At 45.3% G+C, this 12,801-nt stretch overlaps 1 protein-coding gene across 1 annotated transcript in view; it reads left to right on the top strand.

Annotated features, from left to right (window-relative positions):
• MAP3K5 (mitogen-activated protein kinase kinase kinase 5) overlaps nucleotides 1–12,801 on the top strand; it is a 236,192-nt gene that overhangs the window by 145,797 nt on the left and 77,594 nt on the right. The window contains exon 12 of the mRNA XM_040350503.1: nucleotides 1,710–1,759. Coding sequence (XP_040206437.1) covers nucleotides 1,710–1,759 — 50 coding nt within the window. The remainder of the gene's footprint in view (nucleotides 1–1,709; nucleotides 1,760–12,801) is intronic.

The following is a 12,801-nucleotide window of genomic DNA, read 5'->3' as shown; positions in this document are numbered from 1 at the left end:
TTGCTTGCTTAACATTATTACATTGTACGGGCATTCTCTTAAGGTCTAATACTTGTCTTAGCCAGTTGCATATAGACAATATTGCACTATCATTTGTACATATTTCTCTTTCATGCTGCTGCACTGAGACGTGGTCTGCCTTTCCAATACCAGGAGGATCAGATGGTGTAACTACAGAGTTGTTTCACTGTAATGTGGTAGGCTTACACCCCAGTAGGGTACGTTTAACCACACATATAGGTGTTACCTCTTTTTGAGCTGTCTTTGGTGCACATAGACTTCTGATCTGATCACCTTTTGCACCAACTGCACCCACTGGCTTCATTTATTTATTTAGTTTTCTGGATTGTTTTAACAATCCAATAGCGCTGTTTATCTATTTGAACTTCTGTTCACGTCTTTTAGATACCTGTTTTCACATCTTTTAAATGGTTTTAAATCCGTTTTATTGAAACAGCTGCTTTATAGACAACACCACTTGCACTTTGCGGTGTTCTCTTTATATATTTATTTTATGGTATTTACTCTCACTTTACATTGAGTCACTTTAAGGTGTTGTTGCAACACTAAGCGCCGGCAGTGCAATTTTGGGCCTTTTCTTTGCACTCTTCCTTCATATACATTTTTGGGACCACTGTCATTTTCACAGCAAAAAATGCATTTAAATTGCATTGTTTATTGTGAAAATGACAGTTGCAGTTTGGGAGTTAACCACAGGGGGCGCTGTAGGAGTTAGTGTTCACTTTGTGTGTGTTTACAACTTCAGGGGGGTGTGGCTGTAGGACTGACGTCATCGATCGAGTCTCCCTTATATAAGGGATCACTCGATCGATACGCCGCCACAGTGAAGCACGGGGAAGCCGTGTTTACATACGGCTCTCCCCGTTCTTCAGCTCCGGGGAGCGATCGCGACGGAGCGGCTATAAACGAATAGCCGCGCCGTTGTCCCGGATCGCTCCCCGAGGGAACCCGACCGCCGCAAGTACCAGGGGGGGTCCCGATCGGACCCCCGACCCACGTCTAGGCAGGCACGTACAGGTACGTTGATGTGCCTGTCCGTGCCATTCTGCCGACGTATATGTACATGAGGCGGTCGGGAAGTGGTTAATGTACTCCGACTGCAGAAAAGGTTCCTGTACTACTTCAAGGCGACTTCTAGGCAACTTGTACCCATAGATTTCAATAGAAGTTGCCTCCAAGTCGGATCTCCATCTATATTGAAGTGACTTTACAGGAAAAATTAAATAGTTTACCCAGGCAAACCCCTCCCTCCCACAGAGCTGATTATTCTGTGATTGGCCACAGCCAAAGTCGCCTGTCCTGGAGGCAACTTTAAGTCGCGTTGTAAGTTGCTCAAAGTCATGCTGAAGTCGCCTGCAAATCGCCTTGCAAAGTCGCGCTATAAGTTGGGTTGCCCCTGTGTGAACCGGCACTAAAGATCACTTTCAAATGTCTAAGATGACTTCTATTTATGAATATTGTCATTGTCACAATGTATAATTTTTTTTTTTTTAGAGATCTGATTGTATTACTGAGTAAATTGAAAAGAAAGAAAATAGCGGAGCTTTTATTACAGCGGTAATGGAAGATAATTTGTATTTTACTCCTGTATTAGGGCTAGTTTAAAAAACTGTTTATTTGATTGATTAATTATTTGGATATCATGATGTTTGACTAAATTTACCTGTCTTTTTTTCTGCATGTTTCAGAAAGGAATTCATGAGTGGAATTTCAATGCATTCTCCATAAGAGGAGTAAGGCAAGTTGTGAATATTATATGTTCTTTTTGTCTTTTATGTATTTTTAAATTAAAGAAACCTATACCGAGGAAGTATACAGGCTGTCAATAGCATCAGCTCTTTCTGAATCGTCCTGTAAAAATCTTGTTAAAATTAACCACTTCATTACTGGGCACTTAAACCCCCTTCGTGCCCAGACCAATTTTCAGCTTTCAGCGCTGACGCATTTTGAATGACAATTGCGCGGTCATACAACACGATACCCAAATTATATTTTTATAATTTTTTCCCCACAAATAGAGCTTTCTTTTGGTGGTATTTGATCATTTCTGCGATTTTTACTTTTTGCGCTATAAACATAAAAAGACAGAAAATTTTGAAAAAAAACACAATATTTTTTACTTTTTGTTATAATAATATCCCATTTAAAAAAAAAAAAATTTCCCTCGGTTTAGGCCGATACGTATTCTTCTACATATTTTTGTAAAAAAAAAATCAGAATAAGCGTATATTGATTGGTTTGCGCAAAAGTTATAGTGCCTACAAAATAGGGGATAGATTTATGTTTTTTTTTTTTTTTTACTAGTAATGGCGGCGATCTGCGATTTTTTTGTCAGACCTGCGATATTGCGGTGGATGTATCGGACACTTTTGACACAATTTTGGGACCATTCACATTTATACAGCGATCAGTGCTATAAAAATGCACTAATTACTGTATAAATGTGACTGGCAGTGAAGGGGTTAACACTAGGGGGTGAGGAAGGGGTTAAATGTGTATCCTGGGTGTGTTCTAACTGTGTGGGGGGAGGAGGACTGACTGGGGGAGGTGACCGATGCTGTGTCCCTATGTACAACGGACACAGAACGGTCTCTTCTCTCCCTGACAGGACGTGGAGCTCTGTGTTTACACGTCCCTGCTGTGTCACCGACGATCGCGGGTACCTGGCGGACAGCGCGACCGCCAGGCACGTTTCCCCGATGTTTCCCCGCTGCGCGCCCCCAGTGGCGCGCACGGGGAATGACAACAACAGGACGTCCAAAGACGTCCACTCGGCACTTGAGAGCCACACTGTGGACGTCTTTTGTCCATAGCGCGGATCCCAAGTGGTTAAGGAGATCAGGAACTCTGACTTTTGTAATTTTCATGATTTGAAAAAGAAAAGTTGATGTCAGAGACTAGCAGGCTAAGGAGTGCCCCATATTTCTTTCTGTAAGGGGTTCCTTTAGGCTGGGTTCACACTTATGCGAATTGGGTGCGGTAGAAGTGGTAGAAGAACCAATCACATTTGGTTTTTCAGTAGCTCAGCATAGCTATGTGAGTAACAAAATGTTCTGATTGGTTACTATGGTTCAAATTTTATATTATATTTGATTTGCATTATGGCTAAATAGAGAAGGGAAGGGAGATATCAACTAATTTACGTTATTAATATACAAAAAGCCAAATATTTTGGGAAAAACATAATTTTGATAAATCCGCTGTGATTGCTAAGAGATTTTGCATGCTAAGGCCTCAGGCACACTGGGCGTCTTTCCTCCAGGCAGAGGAATTAAGGCAGAAACCACAAAGGGGGTGCAAGGAAAATAAAAAACAGCATTTTAGCTTGCAAATGATTGGATAATAAAATCAACAGAGCTTCCCCTCATTTCAGATCTACCCCTCAGATTTACAGCAACTGCACTTCCAAGTGCACTTTCAGTGCAATTTCAAGTGCACTTTGCACTTGTAGTGCAAAGTGGATTTGCCTTTCGTAAATAACCCCCAAAATGTGTAACACATTTAGGCACATTTAGCTGCATCAAGCATTTGGGCGTTAATTTGTTTTATTAGGCAGAATAATAATTTATTCTGGCCACCTAAATAAATTAAAGCTGAAACGCTGAACACGCTTAGCGTTGATGAGCTTTTAGATGCGTTTAGAAGCTTAAAGCCTCATGCACACTGGACGTTTTAGGATGTTTTTACAGCAGCTGTTTCTTGATCATACATCACGGGACATAGTGCCTTAATTACTTAGTGGGTTATGTAGTCACCATAGGTGATTGGACACTGGCAAACTCAATTAAAATTGAGTTTCTCCCTATATCATATATAGCCGATATCAAAAGCCTAAGATGAGTGGTACCCGGGCCTCGTATGATGAAGAAACAAGGTTTGCCTGTAATGTCTCTCTGCGGAGGTCTGGGCTCTAGGATCCAGACTTTGGTGTACTAATACAACTGTGGCACAAAAATCTTCTGGCAGAGTCTTCTACAGGTCCAGGTATGAGGTTTCTCTAATGGAACCCTTGATAAACCTGAAGGTTGGCACAACTTGCCCGCCGTGACGGGTGAAAGCTGGAACTACTTTTAGTAGATTTTCCTGCGGCGTGGATGAGATAAGAGGAGGATAACTTAGTTTTATATTTATCTTCTGTGAGTAGGATGTCTTTCCTGGTTTTCACCACTGGAAGGAGTAAGTGCATACCTGGTGTATTCTTACATAGCCATCCAGGAACAAGCTCAGTGAAGTCGGTCAATTTAAACGCCACTCACCTCCTTCTGCTGCAGGCTCTGCCACAAAACATATACAGGGGTCCCACAATGATGCCCCCAGTAATCTCTCCCCTCTCTCCTTGTTACTCTGGGCGCCGCAATGACAGCGGCGTGCGCTGGGAGCATGCTTTTAGCTGTCTTAATGAGACATGAAGAGGGGGAGGGCTGTGGTTGCTAGTGCCCGTGCGCAAACACGGAACACCTGTGTGAAGGCGCCAAGAGGCTGGTTTAAAAGCCCAGCACGCCAGAAGCCTTCTGTAAAGCGGCATTCACACAGAGCTGTGGGCTGTAAGCATCCCTGTGGATTGAACCAGGCAAACCTAAGACTCCTACTCGGCATCAGGTTGTGCAGTGAGCTGATATATGTGTATTTTAAGACTATAGCACAGCAGTGATTGCATTTATTTTGTGGATAGTACCTTTGCTTTATGTCCCCGAGAAGAGGAACAAGGGCTAGTAAAAGAGGCACCAGAAAATCCCAGCTTATGGCTAAGGATTCTGAGCTTGCCTGCAGTTTACCATCCCCCTCTGTCAGTCTGGTAGCAGCCTCACAGGATGATCATGTGCCCCTGTCTGGTTTTGCAGCTTTTCTTATGGCAGCTCCTGTATACGTCCGTGAGGACGCTTTAAAAGTTGCTTTGGATGGCTTAGAATGAAGGATTGCTACTATTATCACAACCTCCTTGAAAGATAGCAGAAAACGGGGTAGATCCCCTTCATCTGCTCTGGTTCTCTCATCAGATGAGCCTTCTGAGGGTGAAAAATCCCTCTCTCTAGATGAGGATCATGTGCAGTCTGAGGACTCAGAGGATGAGAGGATTCCTGCTACCTCTCAGTCGCTAAAAATGCAGGTGCAATATTATGCAGAGATGGTGCATGCCACTTACAAATTGCCTCCTGTTGAAGCTTCTAGGTCCTCTGACAAGGCTTAGCTGGATAATCAGTCAGTGTCAGTTCAGTGAGGGAGTAGGACGCTTCCCGACGAGTCTGCTCTCTCCAGGGACCAGACAGATAGCCAGCTAGACACCGCAGACAGGCAGGCAGGCTCCTACAATCTTTGCTGCATGAATCAACTTGCAGCCCATAGGACCGGCTCCTTCCTTCCCTTCGTGGGCCCCTCTCTTCAGGTAAGACCCTGTCTTTCAGGGCCATCTTTCCACCCCCAGGAATCGCTAGTGACCGTCCTTTTCAGGACAGCCACTCCAGCGATCCAAATTGCGGCTGTTTACCTTCTCTTAGAGCCGCATGCACCCCAATCAGTCACCCATAATCACCCCGGCCATCCGCCGCGCATAGCATCACTTTTTTTCTGGCGATCTGCGGCTCTTTCCCGCATCCGCGCCAGACCAGGCCTTATTCGCGGCCGCCGCAATTAGGAAAGACCGCGGCTTTAGCCGCGGCCTAGCGGCGCGCTGCAAAAAGGAGCACTGACAGCCTGGAAATTTTCCTGGAATTGTCAGGGATCATCCCCCTATCCCTGGAGGATCCCATCCTCCCCTGGATTAACAACCAGCTCATACCCACCAAGCCAAACAGCCCCCAAACCTGAGGCCTGTGGCCCGGTCGGCGGCCATCTTGGTACTCCTCAACTACAGTGACACCCTTCTTCCCCCCCTTCCCCCCCCATTCCAAACAGTACTTGATCCAGGGTTTCGTCCGATCGCCTTTCAGGGATCAGGAAGGAATTTTTTTCCCTGCGGCAGCAAATTGGCTTAGCACTGCCAGGGTTTTTTTTGCCTTCCTCTGGACCAAGGCCAAGCGAGAGGATTCAGCGAATCTTCCCTCTATTGCAATTAATCCCCCCCCCCCGGTGACTGGCAACAATGGTTAAACTGCGATACTCTGCAGAAACGATTTGTGGTCTGAGACAATTCGCAACAGTATTACCAGCCGTCACCAAAAAGGCCTTAAAAATAGACCAACTTTTGAGATTCGATCAACGATCGACCATCAAAAATTTCAACCATTTAACCCAGCTCAAGCACATATCATGTGCTTTGATCAACACAAGATCGGCAGTAAAACACCGATCAGAAATCCACGATTTCTTACTACAAAACGATCTAGACTGCCTCTTTATCACAGAAAGCTGGCTTTCAGACGACTGCAACACCATTCTTGGAGAATTGGTGCCAGAAAATTATCGAATTATAACGGAAAACAGAATAGGGCAAAGAGGAGGAGGCCTGGCGGTGATCCATAAGTTTCATATTGCAATCACTAAGCCGGTCCTTCAAAATCCTCTTCCATTTATGGAAACCCTTACTCTTCAACTTCAAACTAACCCCCAGGAGACTGTTCACAATCGCAGCTTCTACCATCATTAACGGAGTTCATATCCACTTATACCCTTAACAGCAAACATCTTTTGCTGCTCGGGGACTTCAATCTGTGGGCCAACTCCTCACAGGATCCCATTGCGGATGCCTGCATCGATCACATGGAAGGATTAGGACTACAGCAACTTATATGCGGACCCACGCATGCTTCAGGTCACACACTCGACCTAATTTTCAGACAAAATCTGAAAATAAACATTTTGGGAAATGAACCTTTGCCATGGACAGACCACCATGCAATTAGTTTCATAATTTCCAAAATTCCACCAGTTATAAAAGCACCCAAGCCGGTGACAATACACTGGGCTAGATCTCAGAAGAAGCTCCATTCGGAACTCTTCAAATCTACCAAAAAAAGTCTGGCTGGTTCAACAACCAGCTGTCCCTACTGAAGCAAGAGCGCAGAAGGGCGGAAGCCGCCTGGAAAAGAAGCCCTTCAGAAGATCACCTCATCATCTACAAGGCAATAACAACACAATATCATAAAGAAATCTTCAAAGCCAAGAAACATAATTTTTCTATGACGATTAACAGCGCCATGAACCGCCCCCGAGAACTATTCAAGATGGTCACCCAGACCATGAATCCGGGATGTCTTGAAGTCCCCAATTCAGACACCCAAGAGTTCTGTAATGAACTATCGGATTTCTTCATCGACAAAATCGAAAGAATCCGGGTAAGTATTCTGCAAAATAATACCCCCCTCAGCCCCCTGTTCAATCAACTACAAAACACCAACAGAAACCTTCTACAATCAACTAAGTTCACTCTGGAACCCATCTCCATCGATACCACCAAAAATATCATTGGTGCGTTGCGGAACAGCACAGCACCCAATGACATCATTCCCACCAAGCTGCTGAAGGAATGCGCCGACATTCTGGCGCCTCCCATCACACAGCTTATAAATCAGTCATTTAAGGAAGGCATAGTGCCATCCCTGCTGAAAGAGGGCACAATCCAGCCCATCTTGAAAAAACCTAACTTGGATCCCAAGGACCCAACTCACCGCCGCCCCATAACAGGCCTAAATATTCTCTCCAAGATAATGGAGAAAATAGTGGTACAACAGCTGCAACAGCATCTGGATACCCACAATCTACTCGATCCATTTCAATCAGGTTTCCGTCCCGGACACGGGACAGAAACGGCCTTACTCAAAATATGGGACGATGCCCTCGAGGCCGCAGACGAGGGAGAATCCTGTCTCCTGGTTCTGCTGGACCTAAGCGCAGCCTTTGACACAGTAGACCACAAAATGTTACTGATGCGACTGGCCGAGGTAGCCAGAATCGCAGAAGGTGATTTACCATGGTTTTCCTCCTTTCTTGAAAACCGATCACAAACAGTGAAACTGGGATCTTTCACGTCGGAAAAACGCACGGTGCCATGTGGAGTCCCCCAAGGATCCCCCCTGTCACCGGTACTGTTCAACATCTATCTTCGCCCTCTCTTTGATATTATCAGTAGCCAAGAACTACTTTATCACTCTTATGCAGACGATACGCAATTGTATTTTCGCATCTGCAACAAAAAGGATCATCATCTCAGTTTAGAGAAATGTCTCTCTTCGATAGAAAACTGGATGACTAAGAGTTATCTTAAACTCAACAGTTCCAAAACAGAACTTCTTATGTTTCACGCCAGCCGAAAGAGTCAACTGGCAACAACCTGGACACCGCCGCCCATTCTGGGCCAAATCATCACCCCTAGCTCCAAAGTCAAAAGTCTAGGAGTCATTTTTGACGCCTTCATGACAATGGACGCACAAATAGGGTCAGTAGTCAGCGGATCGCACCATTTGTTGCGCCTACTACGCAGACTTATTCCATTTATTCCCAAAGAAGACGTAGCAGTCGTGGTGGGAACAATCGTGAATTCCAGACTGGACTATGCAAATGCCCTTTACCTCGGGCTCCCAAAGTACCAAATCGCTCGTCTGCAAGTCGTACAGAATACGGCCGCCAGACTGGTGACTGGGAAAAGGACATGGGAATAAATCTCACCTTCGCTGAGAACCCTACACTGGTTGCCAGTAAAAGACAGAATTGTATTTAAAGCACTCTGCCTGACACATAAGTGCATCCATGGGAAGGCGCCGCAATATCTTTGCGACAAGATAGAACCTCACAATTCTAATCGCGTTCTGCGATCCACTGACCAAAATCTGGTCAAGGTGCCAAAAACCAAATACAAGTCCAAAGGAGAAAGAAGGTTTGCTTTTCAAGGTCCGAGACTATGGAACGCTTTACCAACCAGCGTTCGGTTGGAGGAAAACCACCTGACTTTCAGAAGACAGATTAAAACTCTGCTCTTTTGATGTCATGAGACACGAAACATCAAGCGCCCAGAGGCGATTCAGTTCGCATGTGCCGCGCTATATAAGTTTTTCATTCATTCATTCATTCATTCTGTTTCCTCTTTGGGATCTCGGAAATCCCCGCAGGCTGCATGCTCCTTTCCAGTTCATCCCTTGCTGAATAATCTGATGTATGATGACTGGGTTCACTCAGATAAACAGTTTATTCCCCCTAGGCAGTTTTACCTTCTTTATCCTATGGAGGAAGGTTTCACTAAGAAATAGGGGGTACCTGCTATAGATGCAGCTATTTCTTGTGCAAGCAAAAACCTGACCTGTCCTATAGACAATGCGCAGGGTTTTAAGGATCCAACTGATAAAAAGCTGGAGTCCTTATTGAAAGCTTCCTCTTCCATGGCTGGGGCTGTAGTACAACCTGCAGTTGCAGCCATTGGTGTATGTTAGTTCCTCAAGGAACAAATGAAGCAGATGATTAACCTCCTCCCTACAGAGGAGGTTTATGAGGACCTTCCTGAGGCCTTGTGTTTTGCGATTGATGCAATTATGGACTAAAACATTGGGAGGCCTAGGTTTCTTGCAAGAAATACTTGGCAGCGTTCCCCTTTTGGGGGGGACGCCTGTTTGGGGATGACTTGGATAAATACATCCAAAAGATTACCGGAGGCAAATCTACTCTGTTACCGGTTAAGAAGAAGAGTAAACGTCCTTCATTTAAGCGTTCTCTTTCTTCAGCCCCTGTAACCTCATTCTCCAGGCAGTGGCGACGGCCTCCCCAGTCTGAGGCCTCGTACACACAACCGTTTTCTCTGGCAAAATCCATCAAGAAAAATGCTGGCAGAGCATTTTTGCCAAGAAAAACGGTCGTGTGTATGTTTTTCGTCGAGAAAACTGTTGTGGATCTCGACGAGAAAAAAAGAGAACATGTTCTCTTTTTTCTTGTCGGGAGTCTCAATTTCCTTGTTGTGTTTCTCGTCGGGCTGGTTTACGACGAGAAACACATTCGTGTATATGCTTATAAACCCGCGCATGCTCAGAATAAAGTATGAGACGGGAGCACACCTTCGGTAAAAGTAGCGTTGGTAATGGAGATAGCACATTCGTCACGCTGTAACAGACTGAAAAGCATGAATCGTCTCTCACCAAACTTTTACTTAACATGCAGTAACATGAGATTAGCAAAAGCAGCCCCAAGGGTGGCGCCAGTGGAATCGAACTTCTCCTTTAAAGTGCCATTGTACGTGTTGTACGTCACCACGTTTGAGAACGACGAGATTTTGTCTTGACAGTGTGTATGCAAAGAAATCTTGACAAGATTCTCGACAAGCCTGTCAAGAAACTCGTCGAGGAAAACAACGTTTCTTTTACGACGAGATTCTTGGTCGTGTGTACGAGGCCTAACACTAGGGGAAAGGCCAATAACCAAGCCCAAGGGCAGAAAAGGACTTGGGGTTCAAAGTCTAAGCAGACCCCCAAAACTTCCCTATGAAGGTCCACAGTGTCCTCAGGCTACAAGCTAGAATTCAGAGAACTTCCACCACCCCGTTTTCTGAGGTCAAGAGTTGCCAAAGATCCAGAAAAAATAGGGCCTTTACTATTGGCCTTGGATCACCTGTTGTTCCAAGGGGTAATCATAGAGTTAGCCCCAGAGGATCAGGGATTAGGATTTTATTCAAACCTTTACACGGTTCCTAAACCAAACGGGGATGTCAGACCTATCCTAGATCTGAAATGCCTGAATCAGTTTCTGAACATTCGCTCCTTTCGCATTGAGTCTGTCCGTTCAGTTATTTCCACCCTTCAGGGAGGAAAATTCCTGCTATCAATAGACATCAGAGATGCATATCTACATGTGTCAATATTCCCCGCTCACCAAAGGTTTCTAAGGTTTGCGGTGGTTCAGCATCACTTTTAGTTTGTGGCCCTTCCTTTCGGGCTGGCTACAGCACCCCGAGTGTTCACAAAAATACTGTCCCCGGCCCTAACAAGGCTAAGGGCACAAGGCATAGCAGTAACAGCCTATCTGGATGATCTGTTGATCATAGATCAGTCCGCTGCACGCTTGGGCCACAATGTGCACATTACAGTGGAATATTTAGAGTACCTAGGCTGGGTACTCAATCTGGAAAATCCTCCTTGCAGCCTCAAAGAAGGCTGGAGTATTTGGGCATGATTATAGACACATGCCAAAGCAAGGTATTACTTCCCAAGCCAAAGGCAAAAGCCATAAGAGACTTGGTCCGAGCGATAAAGGCAAAGAGAAGGCCTTCCATCTGTCTATGCATGAGATTATTGGGAAAGATGGTAGCCTCATTCAAGGCTGTCCCTTACGTCCAGTTTCACTTAAGACCATTACAGGGCAGAATTCTGTCAGCTTGAAACAAAGATGTTCAGGCCCTGGATCTCCCTATGATCTTATCTCTGAAGGTTTGCCAGAGCCTCAATTGGTGGTTGCTCCCCCAAAATCTGTCAGAAGGGAAATCCTTCACTCCGGTTACCTGGAAAGTAGTAACCACAGACGCCAGCCTTCTTGGCTGGGGGGCAGTTCTAGAAGAAGCGTCTGCCCAGGGGAAGTGGTCAGGGGCGGAAAAGCTCCTACCCATCAACATTCCGGAGATTCAGGCAATTCATCTGGCCCTCAAAGTTTGGCCTATCTGCGGTCTTCATTCCAGGGGTAGAAAATTGGCAGGCAGATTTTTTAAGCCGACAGCAGCTGAGTCCAGGAGAATGGTCTCTACATCCCGACATGTTTCAATGTCAGAAATGGGGTACCCCAGATGTGGACCTGTTGGCTTCCAGGTTCAATGCAAAGCTGGACAGCTTTGTGTCAAGAACAAGAGATCCCTGTGCTCAAGGGTCAGATGCCCTGACAATATCATGGGATCATTATTCTCTGAGTTATGCATTCCCTCCAGTTCTGCCTCTCCCACGATTCCTTCAGAGAGTCAAGAGGGAAGGAAAGTCAGTGATTTTGGTCACCCCGGCTTGGCCCAGGAGACCCTGGTACGCAGAAATAGTAAGGATGGCAGTAGAAAGAGCTTGGGTTCTCCCACTACGCTCAGACCTACTGTCGCAGGGTCCAATATTCCATCCTGCCTTACAAAGTCTAAATTTGACGTTTTGGCTGTTGAGACCCACATTCTGAGGAAACGTGGGCTCTCAGGGCCAGTCCTATCCACTCTGGTTAATGTTAGGAAGCCGGTCTCCAGGCTCATCTACTACAGAATCTGGAAGGCATATGTTTCCTGGTGTGAAACCAGAAAGTGGCATCCTAGGAAGTATGCCATTTATAGGATTCTTGCCTTTCTTCAGTTGGGCTTAAACATGAAGTTGGCTTTGAGCACTTTCAAGGGCCAAATCTCTGCCTTGTCGGTATTCTTTTTAAAACCGCTTGCCTCTCTTTTCCTAGTCAGGGCCTTTGTTCAGGGAGCACTGCGTTGAATCCACCGGTTAAGTCTCCTGTGTGCCCATGGGATTTGAATTTGGTATTATCTGTTTTACAGAAACTACCTTTTGAATCATTACACCAGGTTTCTCTAAGTCTTTTGACAAAGAAACTGTTTTTTCTCGTAGCCATATCCTCAGCAAGGACGGTATCGGAATTGGCGGCTCTTTCTGTAAAGAACCGTATATGATTATTCATGATGACAGGGTGGTGCTGCATCCTCACCCGACTTTCTTACCTAAGGTGATTTCAGGATTTCATCTGAATCAAGATATAGTCCTACCATCTTTTTTTCCAGATCCACAGTCTGTGGAGGAATAGAGTCTACACTCTCTAGATGTTGTTAGAGCGGTAAAGGTTTATCTGCAAGCTATGGCTCAGATAAGAAAGACTGATTGTCTGTTTATTCTGCCACAGGGCCCA

Source organism: Rana temporaria, chromosome 4 (assembly GCF_905171775.1).
Source record: "Rana temporaria chromosome 4, aRanTem1.1, whole genome shotgun sequence".
Classification (NCBI taxonomy): domain Eukaryota; kingdom Metazoa; phylum Chordata; class Amphibia; order Anura; family Ranidae; genus Rana; species Rana temporaria.
This window is presented reverse-complemented; position numbering and strand designations above follow the sequence as displayed.